General features: G+C 38.3%; 1 protein-coding gene across 3 annotated transcripts; it reads left to right on the top strand.

Annotated features, from left to right (window-relative positions):
- The first annotated feature begins 9,451 nt into the window (after positions 1 to 9,451).
- On the top strand, positions 9,452 to 19,333 carry LOC311052102 (LIM and senescent cell antigen-like-containing domain protein 1). 3 transcript variants are annotated; one of them, XR_014601467.1, is made up of 11 exons: positions 9,452 to 9,600; positions 11,190 to 11,349; positions 11,440 to 11,506; positions 11,934 to 12,054; positions 12,317 to 12,466; positions 13,313 to 13,463; positions 13,923 to 14,015; positions 14,216 to 14,264; positions 15,215 to 15,290; positions 17,343 to 18,550; positions 18,590 to 19,333. XR_014601467.1 is itself a non-coding variant. In XM_084066912.1 (10 exons), the coding sequence occupies exons 1-10, from the start codon at positions 9,572 to 9,574 to the stop codon at positions 17,455 to 17,457; spliced, it is 1,011 nt and encodes a 336-aa protein (XP_083923038.1). In that variant the 5' UTR covers positions 9,452 to 9,571; the 3' UTR covers positions 17,458 to 19,333. The 3 variants fall into 3 exon arrangements, 2 of the variants coding, with proteins under 2 accessions (XP_083923038.1, XP_083923039.1); XM_084066912.1 differs by having other exon boundaries at positions 17,343 to 19,333; XM_084066913.1 differs by lacking the exons at positions 17,343 to 18,550; positions 18,590 to 19,333 and adding an exon at positions 15,552 to 15,857.
- Positions 19,334 to 20,198: the final 865 nt, after the last annotated feature.

Genomic DNA, 20,198 nt, shown 5'->3' with positions numbered 1-20,198 from the left:
TGACAGGAAATGGGGAGAGAGATGGGGGAAGACACGCAGCAAAGGCCGTCGGGAACGGGACGCGAACCCGCGGCACGCTGTCTGTTCAGGGATTTCAACTAAGGGTGCCTAGACCGCGACGCCACGGCCTAGGCCAGATTTAATCAGATTTAATCCGGATATGAACTGATCTGGTAAGTGATTTGAATATTGCTTTGCCGTGGAATTTCCCTTTAAGAATATGAGGTTTCATCAATACTGCTGGTCTGCTGCCATAGTCTTCAATACATTCATCATGGCATGGTCTCTCTCAACCAAATGTTCATTGAACATGATATAGTTTAGACATAATCCTGCATTTTCCTTCAAAACACTTCCCTGTAGAAACAGATTGCAAATCCCTTTAGTGTTCAATAAAAGAGCAGAAACACATTTGACAGTGAAAGTAAATACTTCTCAAAATGGAAAGGTTGTCACTGTTGACTGCTATTGGGTTGCAGGATAATAAAGAGAGGAGAGGGGGAAGGCAGGAATGGAAAGTCAGACGTATAGAGTAAAGGCTTTAGTTTTTACTGACCAGGCTGCCTGAAGGAAGGGTGTGTGAGGCAATCATTCTGAGCTTGGGAGAGATGGAGTACTGCAAGAAGAGCCAGCCACATTGTCCTCAGACTAGAGAAAAGAATCAGGGTAACCCATGAGAAATCTGTCTGAGAGAGATTAGTCTTGTGCTCTACATCAAATGTAGCTATATCAGCGTTCAGTAGAGTCTGTTGAACTTGATTTATGCTTTGGCTGCACTTTGTCACCAAAGCATAAATACAGCAGCAACAACATCATCATCAACAACAACAACAACAACAATAATAATAATAACTTCAGTTGAAAATATTTCCACTCTGTTGCGGAAGCATACATCAATCTTTAGTCTATTACAAACATGAATAATACATTATACAACAGTTGAATCTGATCCAGCAAATTGTTTGGCTGAGGGTCATGTGAGGTCATTATAATACTTATAATACATCACTGCAGAAAAAAATAAATTAAGCTTGAGGAGATGGAAAGGTGATACACAAGAAAAGCCACAACATTGTCTTCAGATTGGTGAAAAACGTAAGGTAAACCCTATGTGAAATCAATCTGACTGTGTTTCTATAGCCTAGAGCACTGATTAGGTTAGACCAGGGGTCGGCAACCTTTTTGACATGCCATTGAAGTGCCAAAAATATTTTCTTCTTTTTGTTTTATATTTTCTGTCACATCAGGACATTGTAATGATCATTAGACTCAGAGCAATAACCCACCTATCTCACAGACTCCCTCCCCAGTCAGAGTTCAGTTTGAATGAATTTGCATACAGATGTGATGGGAATTTAACACACTTATGCCAGTGTGCCAGTGAGTACCCTCCTCTTTTAACTTTTAAGTCACATAGCAGCCATATCAGTGTTTAGTAAAGAGTCTTGAGTAAGTTGTGTGTTATTTATATAACATCAATTAACTGTTCATCAAAGCTTGAGATCGCCTAATTCACAATATGAAATCAGATACAGTATGTGAATAAACTGTTGTTATAATCAATAGAAGACTGTGTAGTGTACTATAGTAAGCAACATCACGGTTTTGATGTTATAACACACTCTTTTCTGTTCTTGCTTCAGTAAAATACACCACCTTTCAAAACTAGGCTAAAAGGAGTCATATTAAAAGCATTAAATCTAAGCTACAAATACCTATACATGAAAAATAATGATTCTGTAATAAAAGCTATGCATATAAGAAGACAAAAAAGGACAACCCTAAACACTTCAATAAGGACGATAACAAACAAGGAAGATTTCCAAATTGAGAGGATTAAAGAATTTATAGACTACAGTACCGGTAATTACAAAGAAAATTCAAATACAATATACAGTGATTATAATTATTCTAGAGATTGGTAAAGACTGATGTATGTACTGGTACACTATGTATATTAAAGAGATAAACATTGTTTTCCAGCCTGCTATCTTCTGCAAAGCTTGGAGGATCTAATTGCAGACACATAATACAGTAGCCTACAGTATTTCCTTTCATTTAGATAGAAGAAATATTCAGCACCGGCTTTCCTTCAAACCTAACTACCTCTAGTGCAAGGCAAAGATTGGAGAAATGGTCTAATTGTCCTGAAGGTCTGAATGCTGCTGCATTCTGTGATAGTAGAGAGGCTAAAGCAATAAAGCAATAAGACTGACTCTATTGGGATATCACAGCTCTCTAAGATAGCTGTGATATCCCAATAGATAATCCAAACATGTCAAATGAAATATCACACAAGTAAAACGTGTCTTATTTTGTACATGTGAACTATTAATTACTAACTTTACTTGTTATGACAATCCTTTCTTTTCCACGGTGAACAGTGTGTATAGCTGTACTTACCTTGTATTGATGTCCACTGTATTCCACACTTCCACCTTTCTGTCAGTGTGGAGATCTGCTTGTCACTCTGCTGTTGCCATCATAACTTTCAGCTATATATACTGGCCTATTTTCCAACAATTTAAAAAGTGTCTAGGAAGAGGGGGAAGGACCAACATGAGCTTAACCAGGTCTATAGCCCAGTGCAGGATCATCTGACAGACAGGGAACAATGGATGAAGCTACCATGGTGTGGGAAGACATACACTATCAAGTAACATTACATTACAATTTACTATTAAGCAAAGTTATGACATAACTGTGACAAAGCTGTTGTGACATAATATTTTACTCAAGTGCATTGCCGCAGGGAAATCCGTTACCCATAAAGTTAATATTACAAGAAAGAGAATACTGTTCTTATCCTTATATATAAGATTCAAGATTCAATGGTCTTTACATCTCAAATACTGGTACATGAGAGTAACATTCTTTGGATTCAGCTTCTCAACATTGTAGCAACAATAAAATCTGTAGGACTAGTAGCAAAATGTGTGTTTTGAACAAAGAGCATGGAAAAGCAATAGCGGACGATGGGAAAAGAAGCCCCACATTCATTTCCAACGGGTAGATATAGGACTCGGGCTACCCACAGGTAACCCAGTCAAAAAGGATAGAACCCTGGGACACCCTGTCAACTAGGACGGTCAAATCAAAGCTGTAGCCCTTTTGGTTTGACCTATAATTGTATTCTTATTTTTCTGATTCATTTGAACTTTCATCACAATTTCTTTGCATTCCAAATGTTTTACATTTTTACCTTTATTTAAAAATATAATGTATTTATTTTGTGCTGTCTTAATACTCTGTGTCTTAATGATACATGTTTTACGTAAAGTAGCCTACTTTGCCTTGTTGTTGAAATGTGCTATACAGATACACGTCACTTGCCTTGCATTACAGAGACTCAGAAATTTAAAAAAATCCTCAGGCTATCAGAGCTCTGAACAATAACCCAACTGCCAGGTCAAGTGTCTTAAACTGAAAATATCCACTCACCCCCACTTTTTTTTTTTGACAAATCTCTTTTATGTCTGTCTCAGAATTGCTGTAGTTCACCACATAATATTTACTGCTATTTGCATTATGGATACGTTGGTCGTCCCGAATGCTGCATTAATTTATATTGTATATATGCTGGTTAATATTCATCCATTTATGTCATTTGCAATTTTTTTCTATGTGGCTGCAACATAATCTACCTCAGCAATCTAGGGAAGGTGCCATTCCAAATTCTAAATTGTATATTGTATATTATGCCAATCTATGGTCATTCTCTACCCCAATGGCTGTGTATATTGATGCAGTTTTTTGTGCCCTTTATCATGTTATTTAAATGGTTTAAACACATTATACACTTAACACACAGTTTGCACTTTATTACCTTAATTAATTGTATCCTTGTATTCTAACTTTTATTACCTTACTTACACCTTGTTTTTTGTCTCCGCCAGGCCGAAAGGCATGTCGAGAGTACTGTATGTTTTGCACCCTGTCCGTCCGTGTGTCCGCGTGTGTGTGTGTGTGTGTGTGTGTGTGTGTGTGTGTGTGTGTCTGTCTGTGAACAGCTAATTTACGGCACCGTTGGCCCGGCCGCTGCAAAACTGTGCACACACACTCCCTGGATGCCAAAGCCGAACCTCTGCCCCAAATGTATTTAATATATTTTGGACATTGTTAGCAAAGTGCGGCAAATGCCAATCCAATAATTCACTACATGAATGTGTGAGCATGTGACCAATAAAACAGAAGTTAAACAATCCCATTATTGTCAATGGCACAATTTCGATACCATATGATGCTCACTATATTTTAGGTCACTTTTTACACAAGAGCCACTTAGATGATGCTCATGTTCACAGCTCAGTTTGTGCCAGGGGCTAGTACTATTTACGAAATTAGGTTTCCTGGACACCACCTCTTACTCAAAGAGGCACACCCAGTCACACAAAACCCCCTACTAGCCTACTGTGAGCGTCACCTGAACCATGGAGCCCCTCATCCTTTTGTGACATTGACAGATTATTTCAGTTATTTGGAGCTGCATTTTGCCCATGGCCTTATAGTGACATAAATAGATGTAGGACATGTAGGGACAGCAGTGTAATTCATGTTTTGAAGTTGGAATTATTCTAGAATTTCTGGAGAATTGATCTCTGAAAACGAAATGAATTATGCTCACACAAGCTTCCATCTTTGTCCTGGCCCAACAATGTTTCAGCCTCAGATTAGTCAAATTGATCCAGCTTGTTCTACCAAAGCAAAGTGTTTGATATTACAAAAACAGATGGCCTGTACTGTATCCTATTCCCTCTCAAGTGAATACATTTAGTTTTCCTACTTCAGCTTTTGACTTGATAAAAAGCATTGGGTTTTTAAATGTCCTTGTTTAGGACCAATATAGAGTTGGGTGTGGACACTGTCCATTAATTTCAGTGAGCCTAAAAGCACAAAGGCAGTTTTGACACCTGATTCACTCTTTCATCCTTTCGGAAGCATAACGTCACCACAGTATAATTTAACTCTGTGGCACAGTTGCTTTTACAAATTAGTTCTTGAAATGTTATGGGGAGATAAAAATTCAGTATATTTGAAAAGTTATCCATTAGGGTTTTTCAACATTAAAACATCTACACCAAACATATTTTTTACTTAACCACATTATGGTTCACAAATACTTAGCTGAGTAGCTAAGCATTAACTAATTATGTGTTAAATATGGTAATATGTTGATAAATGTGTAGTAGTCAATTTTTTAAAAATATGGTGGTGTCTCCATACCATGAAAGAGAAAATAGGTAACGCACATCGACTGGTGGGTGCTGGGCTAAAAAAACAACAGCATAAAAATGGATGGAGCCCGCACACCGGATTTGGTACAAAGAGACTTTCTTTATTTGGACAACGTTTCGATCATATAGATCTTCATCAGGTGATGAAGATCTGTATGATCGAAACGTTGTCCAAATAAAGAAAGTCTCTTTGTACCAAATCCGGTGTGCGGGCTCCATCCATTTTTATACTGGTGTCTCCATACCATACCATACCATACCACCATGGGGACAAACATTTCGATAATGGCAAAGACTGAGCGGAGGGTGGGAGACTGGCTATTTACCCTTTTGTTTATATTCTAAGAGCACAAAGGTAATTCTATACGGAACTCACTCCCAGTTCACATCAAAGCTGCCCCCACCCTTGCCACGTTTAAAACCACACTCAAAACCCACCTATTCAAACTCTCATTACCTACCTAATCCCCCTTCTTTACTTCTATGTACAGACTATCATGATGGGTCTGTGGCTTAAATTCAGGAAGAATAGCTTGCTCTGTATCTTCCTTTAGAGGGCCTCAGAGTTGTCAGTCCAGTCCAAGTACTCAGAAAAGCGCTTTATCTATTCTATGTGAAGCAGCATTCTGCTTCTACGGACCGGCAGCGTGGAATAAACTCCCATTACACCTAAGACAGGCAGCCTCTGTCGATAGCTTTAAAGCACAGCTCAAGACCTACTTCTTCACTCTTGCTATTGATTTTTTGGTTGATTTTTTAAATCTCTCCGTTGTTATCCATGTCCTCACTGTATTGCCTGATTCACTGCCTTTTGACATTATTTTGATGTTGTTTTATGCTTTTGCTTTTCTTTTTTGCTTTATTGTTAAATTAGTTGTAACTGTAATTGTATTATTGCTCTGTAAAGCACTTTGAGCTACATTTCATGTCATGAAAGGTGCTATACAAATAAAGTTTATTATTGTTATTATTATCATTATTGTCTCCGAAAGGCCGTAGGCATGGCCGAGACTTTTTTGCAACCTGTCTGTCCGTTTTTTCTTTATATTAACATGTTTCCACCTCCTTCTGCTTAAAGTGTTATTTGACAATGCCATTGCATCTTAATGTCCTTTGGTAGTGCATAGCTGCCCATCAATACCTTCTAGTAGCTGGACTAGACACGTACACTCCTGTGTGGTTGCGGCCAATGCCATGCACTCTGCCTCAAATGCGAATAATGCTACAGGTTGGTAATAGGTTGATTTTTGATTTCCCATTAAATCAAAGGACCACTTGTACACAATAGCCTGATGTATACTGTGTCTGTCCGTTATATCAGCGGCCCATCTGTATCACCTATAGTCCCAGCATCCCGCCATTGCATTTTCTTGTCAATTATTGAACCTCTAAAATATCTTAGCACATGTTTTACGGCAACCCACACACACACTGTTGGCTTAGTGAAATGCTGTGATAATTTAGTTACTACAACCTTTGTATCTAATCTGCATGCAGACAGATAGCTTAAACTTCCTTTCTGTACCTTCTGTAATTGTTAGCATTATCCATCATCACTTCTGCACTCTATGGTATAATTGAACTCTAGTTCACAGGGTGTTTCCTATAGAGAACCGAAGTCTGACGTCATTTACACATCCTACCTGGGTCTCGTTTCCCCATTCTGAATTCCCATAGACGTGTTTAATATCGCGTAAAATAAGAACTGTGTTCCAAAAATAAACAAATGATCCCGACGGTTTGACTCTTATGGATATGAAGCATCAACTGACGGTGAGAAAACGCTAAAGTTACTTCCGCCAAATTAGTTACATTTTCGCCAGGAACAGACAAATATGAGTGACTGACTATCATAAACGATACAGAGCCACCTCCCGACAATATCGCAGAGACAGTTTGTTTATTTTTGGACCACAATTCTTATATGAGACGATTCTAAGATGACCCAATGTACTCTCCATAGAGAAATTACTTCTACGACCCAGGGGATGAACGAGTGACGTCAGGACTTCTGTGCTCTATAGGTTTACATTCTTGTAAATATCTTTTCCACATATGCAACCTCTGTTGTGACATCTTAACCCAGTTGTCCTCCTTATCAAAGTCAAGACCAAGGAAATGTTTCAGCTTTCCTATTATTGCAGTTTTGACATCCATCCCACGGCATATGATGCCGTAGAATTTCTATATAAATGTATTGTACTACCGCAGACGTTTAAATATGACCCAGTGCCACTGGGACTTCTATACAAAGTATATTGGACCTTTGTCCCTGTATATTTTGACCCTTGTCATGACTTTCCTCACCAGAAACATATTCATTTACAGATCAGTTTCCCCCCTCCTCACTCTACTAGGGTATCTTAAGTTAAGGCACCATCAATGTCGGATGTCTCTCCACCTACAGTATTAGTCAGTTTTTGATTGATTGATTGAATACTTTATTAAACGTTTGCAGATTATACAGATGTATGGTTTACAAAGATTTTTAAAGGATAACAAAAAAAGCCCTAGGGGTTTGCTTTTGTTGTGGTTGTGTATATTCAATTTAAGATGTAGAATTCGGTACCAAATGTAATCTAACAACTTCTCTCATGGGGGTCCCTGGCACAAACTATTTTCAAATAGGGGTCTGTGTCCTAATACTATAAGTATAAATTTGGGGGGTCCTTGACATGAAAATGTTTGAAAACAACAATGTTAAACCATCTGTTCCTCACTACAGATACTCTCTCTCTCGATAACTCGCTCTCTATTAACATACACCTAGCCACGTCAAACAGGGTTCGCCAATTTCGTTTGCCAGTACCGTTCTGTTGATTGTTTCCCATGAATTCTGCACCATTTTCAGACCTGATACAATTCATCTTCCTGTATGGGGCAGTATCAGTAGGAAACTTCTGTTTCTTTCTCTGTGTCACTTGTTATTTTTTAGAAAGTGCACAGACACTGCACTGGCATAACCACCAGTGAATGATATTATAAACCTATACCTGCCTGTGAACTATGGGTCTATTGGTCACACTAAATCTGTGTGTACTTATTCTAGAGCTGCTTTGGCTCTTACATCAGGGTTTCTGTTTCTAGTTTGGACAAACTTTCCTTGAGTTCACACTTCACAATGTAGGGTAGATTTGTTTATTTTACTCTTGATTGTCATACAATCTACCACATTCTGTAATCTTTGAACATCATCATAATTACAGTGGCCTAGAATCTCAAGACGTGTCTGGATATTGTAACATCCCTGTGGCAGTGGAGCAGAGTCTAGGTGCCGTCTGTGGGTGGGGGAGGCAAGGATCAGGATGGATACCATCTCACAAGCACACCTACAGCAGGTCAGGTAGGTCAAATTAACTAGCCACAGGCATTAGTGTGTATTTTGGTGATCTAATCCTCTTGCTCTTTCTGTTATAGTGATGTGGTTCCCATAAAAACAATCTGGCCTATAATAGAGACAAAAGGGTGGAATAAATGCACATTGTGATCTCTGCAGAATGATAAAAGCAGCCCAACGTCAGTACAGCAAGGATTTCGAGACACAGCTAAAATGAAATTACTCATGTAGTATGTGACGATGTGGCAGGGATTACACACTAGACTAGACGCAACAAGCTCAAGGACCTAAGACTCCACACCATGCCTGTGCAGCTGGATCCTGGACTTCCAGGTCGCCCCCAGGTGGTGAGGATGGGCTCCCCAACACCTCAGCCAAGAGCATCAGTAGATGTGAGATTCCCTCCATCCAGGATACTATAATATATACACTGATCATTGTGTCAGTAAAGCCTGTAGAATGATTGTCAAAGATGTCACCCCAGCCACCCCAACCATGAACTGTTTCAGCTGCTAACAAGGGAATCTCATAGTGTGCTATGATATCGTTATAGTATATTATTTATATATATGTATTGATACAAATAGTTATGTACTATATATAACTATTGTCACTCCATTAAAGCAATTTTTATTTTTTGTCTTGTTGCTACAATGCAGAGTCAAAACCAAAGGATTTGACTCTTGTACCCACATGAGATGTATTGAAGAAGTAAACAAATACAAACTTGAATCTTTTTCTTCTTTTCTTTTGTCTTCTTACAAATAACATTGCCTATAATGCCATCCACAAAATAAGGACACTAGGTTGGAAGTCTTCACATATGACACACCATGAACGGAAGTTATCAGACACTCCCTGTGTGTGGGTGGACCCCCAGCCTAGTCAGTCCATGGTGCAGCACAGCAGACACAACAAGCAACTGGGACACTGGCCTGTTGCCAAATGAACAAAACAACTGCATGAAACAACATTTACAACATTGCGGTGCAAAGAGGTGATGCTGGGCGTCGCTGGAATGACGGGCAAGTAAGTTACGTGTTTTTTTTAAATAAACCTTATACTAAACCAACCTAGTTTTAGTACTTGTGGCGTTAGCTGCTAGAGTAGCTAACTTCACGGTAGTTTAGTTTCACGCTCCAGCAGGCTGTAAAAAAGGGAACCACCATCAAACGGGCGTTTTACTATTGACGATAAACTTGTTAAAAGACCCAGCAGCTACTAGTCTAGCAGGCGTGTGGTTTCACTGCAAGCAGCTGGAGTTGACATCCATCCCTTGTAGACCTGCTTGTCTCCTCAGCTAACGTTAGCCTGCCTGCTAGCGTGCCTAGGGATGTGAGTGGGCGATGGAATCCTAGCATACAGATGCAAATCAGTCCACTCCTCTGTTGCACTGGAGTCTCGAGTGGTGTGTTGTCATAATATCCGAATGAAAGCAGACATATAATTGCCCCCAGCGGCATTGGCGATTCTTTGAATTATTCTGACAGTATGGGGCATCTTTAGCCTTGGATCAAGACTCTCTAATCATGTATTATTTTATCGATTCTGACTTTTGCATATCATTATCTATGAATGAACTACCAGAAACATACTCACTGCATGGGGAAAGGAAAAGAGATGTTTAGTTTTTTATGCTTCTAAGATTGAATATATTATGAAAAAGTATCCAAGTTGGTCAACAAAGATCCAGTGATTGTTTAGTAGTACAGAATATGTATTATTCATCAGGACAGCGTTAAAACTTTCTTATTGTATTTTCATATTCTGTTTAGTTGTCTGATTCATAATTGATCTGAGCCTGTTATTTAAACTGGATTTTTTCCGATGAATTGCGTACAAGGGACCCCAATGGAAACAAGCCATAGGCTTTCTTGGGCCATAGGCTTTCTCTTAGCAGACCTTGTATTGAACTGTGATTTCCTGTGCTTTTTTTTTGCAAACTGCTAATAAAGTATTCAATCAATCAGTCAATCGATTAGATGGTGGGGGCAGCATACAGTCTAATAATTTATGCTGTGTAAATCAACCTTGTGAGACAGATCTTTTGACTCATTGATGTAAGTAATGTGGAACGTCTCACAGGCTGTGAACCATTAGTCTGAAACCTCCTGAAATGTCTAGCAGCTAATGTATTGACAAATATAAATGCCCAGAGCTATGAGTCATGTGCCAACTTGTCTTACACACAATATAAACAAGAGAGTAGGTGATGACTAAAGGGTATCAGGAGATGCACATCAAGTTCAACATACAGTACATCTGTACATTGTCTCATTTTTTTCTGAAGTCATTGTAACAATCACACTAGCCTGATAGCCCTGGCTTTCCTATTGGGAATGTCATCATTATAGGCTAAATCTTTTCCCCCCCCCGACATTTTCAAAAATAGATTGTCTATATTCGCTATTCATCTTAATATGAAGTATGTAGGGCTTAAGCGGTTAAGCATGAAAGAACCTTGACCCTGCCCCAAAATCTCAGTTAGCTACCACAGTACCACAAAGAAGGAGTTCATCTTTTAATGTCATTTTTATTAATGAATTAATTAATTACAGAAGTTAGTACCACTTCGGTGAATGTCTGCTCATAAGCGTCTGTTTTCTTGTCACTTCCAGCACCATGGCGAACGCCCTGGCCAACGCAGCCTGTGAGCGCTGTAAGAGTGGCTTTGGAGCAGCTGAAAAGATTGTCAATAGTAATGGGGAGCTCTACCACGAGCATTGCTTTGTGTGTGCCCAGTGCTTCCAGCAGTTCCCAGAAGGACTCTTCTATGAGGTAGCTCCTTAAAAAAAAAGGCTAATTATTACGTTAAGTAGCCTATCTTTGGCTGTTTTAAAATATGGAATATCTTTTGTTTCGTTGCAGTTTGAAGGCAGGAAGTACTGTGAGCATGATTTCCAAATGCTCTTTGCTCCCTGCTGCCACCAGTGTGGTGAGTATTGCACTACTGCACGCACGCCCCACACACACACACACACACTGAAAAGATGCTCAGAACACTGACTCATACATCTTCCTATATTAAAATTGGCTTAAGGGAGGACCGGCGGGCGGGCGTGCGGACCACATTGTCACGCTCATGTCACTATGACTCAGCCATAACCACATAAGGGGTTCCCAATGCAGCTATGTCCAAATATGGAGTGTGTTGTCTAACCTCAACTTGTCGTCATGGCATCAGGTGCAAACATATATGGCCACAAAAGGAGGCATGCCCATAAATGGGGATATACTGATGACCATATATGGGCATAAAAGGGACATGGACTGACAGATACAGAGATCTCCATATATGGGCATATTGGTCGGATCTGCGGTGCAACGTAGGTAACTATTAGGTCTTTTTGTCATTGTCCCAGGTGAGTTCATCATTGGTCGTGTGATTAAGGCCATGAACAATAGCTGGCACCCTGACTGCTTCTGCTGTGATATATGCCAGGCTGTGCTTGCTGATGTGGGATTTGTTAAGAATGCTGGCAGGTTGGTAGTTTTTATTTTTACTTTTTTTAAATGAGTTAACCACTTAAGCCATATGTACTTCATCATAATGATGAATAGTGAAAATAGCCGATCTACAAACTCTGCTATTTTTGTTATTTTTGAAAACGTGTAAAATTAGTAAAACGTGTAAAATTAGGAAAGAAAAGGATGTGCATTTATTTCCCATAATGATGTTCGCCAGGGTGAAAGTGGTTAAATTATCACTAAATTCTGTGGTCACTGTCTTGGCCCTCCCTTTTAGGCACCTTTGCCGTCCGTGCCATAACCGAGAGAAGGCTAGAGGTCTGGGAAAGTACATCTGTCAGAAGTGCCACGCCATCATTGAGGAGCAGCCGCTTATCTTCAAGAATGATCCCTATCATCCTGACCACTTTAACTGCAACAACTGTGGGTGAGTCTTACCAGGCTACTTCTCCACACAGAAAACCGACCATTCGGTTAAAGGACGACTTCACCCGTTTTCAACCTATCTTCATATAATTGGTCCTCACTAATGCTCATGATAAAATGGTACTATTTGTTACCAGCTCGCAGGGCTGATCATTGAAGAGACGCTACAACTAGTCATACATTTTTCCTCATTGGCTGGTCTAGGTATAAGGTTAGCTAATGAGGGCGAAGTCGTCCTTTAACTCTGGACATGTAAAAGAAGGACCCACAAGGTTCTGTTTATTTAACTATAAGCTTTCTGAGTTACATGAACACTCTGGATTTGGCGGTTCATCCTTACTTCATATCAGTTCTACACAAACATTCAAATCTGAGTCTTGAGTGAATTGCTGTAAGCCAGGTGTTCCCAAACATTTTCAGCCAGAGAACCAAAAGAGAAATTTGATATCCCCACGACCCAAACTTACAAAAATACACAACGAATGATCCGCTTATACCCTATTTTAAAAGTGTGAAAATATCTGATCTGCTTGTAGATCTTCTATTTTCACAATTTTTTAAAAATGTATTTTAATTTCTGAAAATGTTTTCCTTTCCTTTTTTTAATTTTATTTCTGAAAACCGTTTGAATCATAAAAAAAGTAGAAAGAAAATGCAAATACATACAATATTTACTTAAGTTGTGACCCATAAAAACAGGTTCTGCAACCCAAAATGGGTCATGGCCCTATGTTTGGAAACCCCTGCTGTTAGCCATCTATCTCTGATCTTGTAAGAAAGAACATTTCTGTACAGAGAAGCCATCTTCTCTGCTGAAGAATGGAGTTAATCGTTTGTCCTTCTGTAGCAAGGAGCTGACATCTGATGCAAGGGAACTGAAGGGAGAGCTCTTCTGTTTGCCCTGCCATGACAAGATGGGTGTACCAATCTGTGGTGCCTGTAGGAGACCCATCGAGGGACGTGTTGTCAATGCCATGGGCAAACAATGGCATGTGGAGGTTTGTGAGAGAGAATAGTACTAGATCATTGGTCGTTCACATGTCTAATTACTTTGATGGATGGAAAATAATTGATTCCAATATTTGCTTATTTCTTTGTCTCATGCAAGTATTGAGGATCAGCCTGATTTGAGTCAGTCAAAATTACTTGCTAAATTATCCCCAGCCAGTTTGAATGTCGGTGAGATTTCTTCAAGGCTTAAATCAGCAATTTAGTTCTACAAAATTTAGGACAGAGTATCAGTTTCTATGTTGCTTTTTATAGGTATCATTTTAAGAGCTTGTCTAACTAGGGCTATATTGTTTATAATAGAGCGTGAAATAACTGGAGATCTGTGCCTTGTGGCAATGTGACATCTGTTTGAGAGGTGGCATTCTTAGTGCCAGGTCAATGGTAAGTACCTGAATGCTTCCAGCCGTGCCTAATATAGGCTGCTGTGTGCTTGTGTGTGTTTACAGCATTTTGTGTGTGCTAAGTGTGAGAAGCCTTTCCTGGGTCACCGCCATTATGAGAGGAAGGGCTTGGCTTACTGTGAGACTCACTATAACCAGGTAAAAATATGTTTTTGGATGTCTTTAATCTTGGTAGAAGTAGTTTGTGTCATTTAATAGAAGACAACTCTTGATAATTGACACGTGACTAAACTAACTGACTGATCCGTGTGCACCTTGAATGACCTCATAGTATCATGTGTGATGTCTGCTTTATAAACATAATCTATAATACCTGTGTTCAATTCTCACCTATAAAGCTCTTTGGCGATGTGTGCTATCACTGCAACCGTGTGATTGAAGGCGATGGTAAGGATGAACATGACAAACTCTGCTTAGAATATTATTATTTGTGTGTAGTACTTGGGCTGAACAATTTAATAATTTTCAAACCAAAATCGCAATTTGAAACCACACGATTAGCAAATCCCCCGTGTCCCCGCACACATGTGAAGCATGGTGCATGGTTACATACGGTGCATTTGTTTTTGCCTTGAGCCTAATGAAAGTAAGTCAGCAATATAAGGTACATTTTCCTTGACAATAATGAAAGGCAGACAATACCCGAATGTGTCTGAATAGAAAAACTTTATTTCTAATAATCAAAATAAAGGGAAAATGTTGGAAATATACTTTTTTAACTGTACCAAATTCGTGACCCAAAGACAGAGGTTTGAACCAAACCATGAGCTAACTGAACCGTTGCATGTCTAGTTAGTAACGTTCCATTGCTTTTTAAATGTATTATAGAATGTGCAATGCCCTCCCCGACCACTGGAGAGCCCCACAGTCTACGTACGCTTTTAAAAATGGACTAAGAACACACCTTTTTAACATGTTCTTAGTTTTCTCCATAGGTCTTTTTTCCTATGCCTTGAATTTAATTCCGTTTTTAATTAAAAAAAAACATTTTACTCAAAGTAGGGTCTTATGTTGACGTGGTTTTTCTGCTTTTGCATTTTTATTATGCCATTGTTTTTAAACACTGTAGCACTTTGAGATTTGTAAAAATGTAATCTACATTACAAATAAAATGTATTATTATTACAGCTAATATTTAACTGAAGCTTGCCTTTTTATAATCACGAATCAAAATGCAATCGCAATATTGGTAAGAAAAATGTGCTAGTTTATATTTTCTCAAAATCGTTCAGCCCTATGTAGGCATTGCAATACAGTTGTATAAAGCTGTCCTCCTAGATTATTATTCACTTATAAATCATTCCACCTCAACTGTTATCGTTTCTTCTGTCAACCAGTGGTGTCGGCCCTGAACAAAGCCTGGTGTGTCAGTTGTTTCTCTTGCTCTACCTGCAACACAAAACTTACCCTCAAGTAAGTTAAAATGGCACAAAGTACATCTCTCTCTCTCTGACCTGTATTTGGACGTTAATCCAGAGTATAATTGGTCCTCTCTGTTATCTGCAGACGTTTTGCTTTACTAGTCCTACTAACTTCTTCCTCCTTGCACTTAAATTCAATCTACTCTTCTCCTTCCCTCTCTTCTTTGACTTCCGTCCTTGTCTTTCTATTTTCCTGTCTCATTTCTCTTCCTCTGATACTCTTCCTTACCTCTATGCCTCGAACCTACCCCAGAGAAAAGTTTGTGGAAATTGACCTGAAGCCAGTGTGTAAGCAATGCTATGAGCACATGCCTGAAGAGCTGAAACGCCGCTTGGCCCGACGTGAGCGTGATGCCAAAGGCGGCAAGAAAAAACCTACCATCTGTCTGTAGCTTTCTTTATTCTCTTTCCTCTCAGCACTCTTTCATTCCTTTTCCATCTGTTGGTTAGTGCCATCTCTACCTTGCATTGTCATTTATCATACTCTTGATTTTACATACAGTAGGAGTCATTTTACCATTTGAATCTTTAAATGTCATCATATAATGCCTTAGTTTCAACATGAATGTACTTTTGCATTGATTCTTCAAAGGTGCTCATAAGTTATATTTATTTTGTTAAAATAAGTGTTAAATAGCTCGATATTCCCATAGCCTTCATTGCTATAGAGTGTTTGTTCAATAACAGGGGTCTTCCTGTCTCTCCAGTTATTTAGTAAACAGAAAAGACATTTTCAGTTTGAGATGCCGACTTATTTGCCGACAGAACTCATACAGGATACAGAATAAACAAGTGAATTTGGAAGTGATAAAACAAATAAACAAGCAGACAAAATTGGAGCTGGAACACAAGCTGATAAATTATGTTTGTGGGGTTCTCTCTCCTGATTGGATGACATTTGTATCCCACCGATGTTTCTAAAGAGCTGGAGAGACGGGGAGACCCCAGTTACTGAACAAACACTATCGTAATGATTATCGGAATATAGAGCTTTCATTTTTCAACAACAAACAACAAAAATAAATCCTTTATAGCACCTTTTGATCAGAGTGCCATTGTTTTGTCAAGAAGTTGTGAGGATCATGTCTGTACATGTGGAAATTGGTTTGTTTTGATCCACACAGTTTTGTTAACTGGTCACTGAAAGGATAGGCTTGCATGTTAAGACATAAAATGTCAATTCCCTTCATTTTTAGTCTTGTGTAGCACAACGTATTATTATTATTATGAAGATGCTGAATCTTTTCTGTGGGCTTAGGCACAGAACGAAAGGGAATTTGTTTAGGCCTTCAAAAACATGATAAAGCTCCATTTCATGTTTTGAATAATAGCAAAATCGCATTTGATTTGGAACTACTTTTTTTCAATTGCCAGAGTACATAGTACAACTATTTGGAAACGGAATTACATTTCCAGAGAACAGGAAGCTCATAGTTGTAGCCTGGCTGATGCATTTCTTGGCAGGGAGGCAAAACTCAGCACAACACTAGTGCAAATGCAGAAGTGCAAAACTTGAGTCAATAAAAGCTGATGGAAAGCATGATTTGTGAACTTTTTTATGATAGAACATGCTGTATAAATAACATATAAAGATTTATCATGGTTTTTGAAGGCCAAAATGTTGACTGTGTTTAAGGCCAGTGAGAAATGCAGCAGTTTCTCAATACTAAAAGCTATCAGGGAGGTTGTGATATGCATGATTATACATATTGGGAATAAACATTTTAATATGGTCTGGGTTGAAAAAGAGCAAACCTTCTTACGTTATTATCAGAGGTTGAGTGTGTGTCTCGCCAATGTTGACCATAGTTTGGTGTGAGGGCAATGTGATCCAAGTTCTGCTGACATGGCCGATAAGCCACCCAATAATTTTAAACCACTTGAATATCACAGATCATGTATTGTCTTGTGGATGTAAGGTATGATGTTCATGGGTGAATGGGTGGGTGTTCCCTTGCTAAATGTTAGTTGGTAAAGTGGGCAAGATATAAGCTATTAGGTCAATTCAGGTATTGATATTATTTCTTTCTCTTTGTGTTTGCAGGAACAAGTTTGTGGAGTTTGACATGAAGCCTGTGTGTAAGAAATGTTATGAGAAGTTCCCTTTGGAGCTGAAGAAAAGGCTAAAGAAACTGGCTGAAGCTGTTGGACGCAAGTAAATCTCCGCTGTCTACACAAATTGGGGGTTTCGCTATACAGTAAATTCACTGTTCATTTTACTGATGTAAATTAACACCCAGAAATTTGCTGTGTATTAACAAAAAAAAATCCTAAGTTGAAGGCGGTTGTGTGGACTCGTGAAATACAGTAGCTAAGAAAATCCCCAGCATTTACAATCAAACATGTCAAAATGTATCATTACTAAAATGTCTTAATTATGTCACCCAGGTCATACATTTTAGTTGGCAGATGATATGACAATGTGAAGTTCTTGGGGATAAAAGTAATGCCAAACAAATAGGTACTACATTCCTTCCATTGTAATTGGCCTAATTGAAAATTGTTTGACATGCATGTGCCTCTTAATTCAGATTTAATGTATTATTGTATTTTTTTATTTTATTTTTTACAATACAAAAGCTGATATATAATATGTTATGCATTCAGCAACCTTTTTGGTAACACTTCCTGTGAAGCCCATATCTATAAGCATTATAAACATAATGCATTATAATCTCAGAACAACACTGTCTAAATGTGGTTATAAGAACAATCATAACATATAATGCATGTTATAATGACTTATACGGTCATAAGGTGAAGTATAAATGGTAAATGGTGCATTTATATTGCACGTTTCTACAAAGCCCTTTACAATGTATTGTAATTGGCTTATATCACTGTATAATTATAGTTATAATAACTGATACAATCATAACACACGCATTTTATAATGATGTAAGGTCAAGTATCATAACACTTCATAATTACTGGTCACTCAGACATTTTCTTTTGACCAGGATCATAGTATTATTTCCATATCTAATATATTATAATAATTGTACAATGCATTATAATCACTGTTATGCATTATAATATACTTATAAGTCACTATACATGGTGATTGGATGCTTTAAGGGAAGGCTTTAAGGCATTGCATTAAGTCTATGCAACGCAAGTTTCTGCCTACACCTTCAGGAATGTCTGTCTATGTTGCTACCTGTTTTTTCTTCTTCAAGCTTAGATGTGTATCTTTTTCCGTATTTCCTGTGTTTCATACTGTGGTACTGATATGACAGCTGAATTTTCCTCGTGATCAATAAAGGACTATTTATCTATGGCCACTTAAAGTAACATATGATCACAATTTATTGTAGCAGTGATAATAATACATTGTATAATTATAATATATTGCACACAAGAAAGAAATTATGAATTATGATTATTATGAAGTATTATGCTTATACCTTGTGTTAGGATTATTGTTATGAAATATTCATGAGTACTAATAACTACAATTATACAGTGTTATTAGCAGAGTATAGTCCATCATAATGTTTAATGCACTATAGACATAGGCTTCATAGGAAGTGTTACGACTTTTATTTTGAAAGAGATCGTATTTTGCTTGGAATATTTTTGAATGTCTTTTGTCTTGTGCCTTGAGTATATGAAATATGTATTTAAGGGCAAGTTCAGCGATTTTTAACCTGAATCCTACTCTTCTATTCTGAAAGTCTGTCAAGAGCTCGCTTTCAGTGGTGCTAGAAAATCTCTGCCAGCCCATGTAAAATGGCACTTTGTAGAGACTAGCAGATATTTTCCTATGCCATTTAGAGCATTGGGAAGACCTTCACATCCAATTCTCAATAGAATTCAGGAAAAAAAATCAGCAAAACTGTCCCTTCAATATCAATTTGTTTTATAACTTTTCTCTAGACATATATTTCAGATATGCACATACTTTTGTGCTGTTTTATCTTAATTCTATCTTCCATTTGCCTTAATCAACATGTAAAGAACATTCAAAAGTGGTATTTCACTTAACATTAATGAATAAACAGTCAACTACATGTATTTTCTTCTTGAGGGATCTTTTTTGAGAGTTGCTTCAAGTACATGAACATTTCTGAGCAATGGCCTCAGAACTCTGCTTCTCTGTATTAAAATAACTAGACCATACCCGGTCGACGCATCCGTGGGGGGGATATGCGCACATGATCTGGCAACCCGGGAGGCAGTTCGTCCCATAGCTGGGCAGCCCCGTAACCATGGCGACAGTGTTTTACACTAAAACGCTAATAAGAAGCTGAGATTTGATTCAATTGAAAAACGGGCTTCACAGTTAAGTTCAGATGGTAATGGTCAATGGCTGTGTGCAAAATCAGAGCAATTGCTCCAGCCACTGAGGAGAACCGGGTAGCTTCACGTACTCACCTACTCACCACTACAGACAGAGGTTACTAGAATTATAGTAGGATACAAGTAGGGAAGACTCATCTGTGAGTTGTGACTGTTTGCTATTAGGTAGGACTTTGATTAATCAGAGGTGGCTACTACATAATGGCAACCTCTGTTAATTTGCACTTGCAAGGGTAATGTATTGCAAGCATCGGTTTGATACACTCACAACTACTGTAAAAATGCACAGCTTAAACCTAAAAAGCATTGTTTGAAGTGGTTGAAGTCACTCTTTCTGTGATACAAGGGTTGAATTTCTGTTGAAAAGTTAGACATTTGATTAAACCCACGTAGTAAATTAATGAAACACTGCTTTTAAGATCTGATATACAAATAGTTTGTAAGGGATAATGATTAGACCCTGACGTGAAGCGGAGGGGTCTAATCACCCTCAAGTGGTTTATTTTTCAATAATGACTAGTTCACTGCTCATTGTCCCGCTTATTGCGTGGCTACATAACATCAATAATTGGATACAAAATACTAGGGTTGTCCGATA

Source organism: Gymnoscopelus microlampas (genome assembly GCF_963454915.1).
Source record: "Gymnoscopelus microlampas genome assembly, chromosome: 1".
Taxonomy (NCBI): Eukaryota; Metazoa; Chordata; class Actinopteri; order Myctophiformes; family Myctophidae; genus Gymnoscopelus; species Gymnoscopelus microlampas.
This window is presented reverse-complemented; position numbering and strand designations above follow the sequence as displayed.

Excerpts from the sequence above, each read along its gene's own strand:
- LOC311052102 (XM_084066913.1), top strand. The coding sequence starts at position 9,572 with ATGCTGGGCGTCGCTGGAATGACGGGCAA. Across the intron at positions 11,507-11,933 it reads TCCCTGCTGCCACCAGTGTG|GTGAGTTCATCATTGGTCGT; the intron begins GTGAGTATTGCA and ends TCATTGTCCCAG. Across the intron at positions 13,464-13,922 it reads GCAAACAATGGCATGTGGAG|CATTTTGTGTGTGCTAAGTG; the intron begins GTTTGTGAGAGA and ends GTGTGTTTACAG.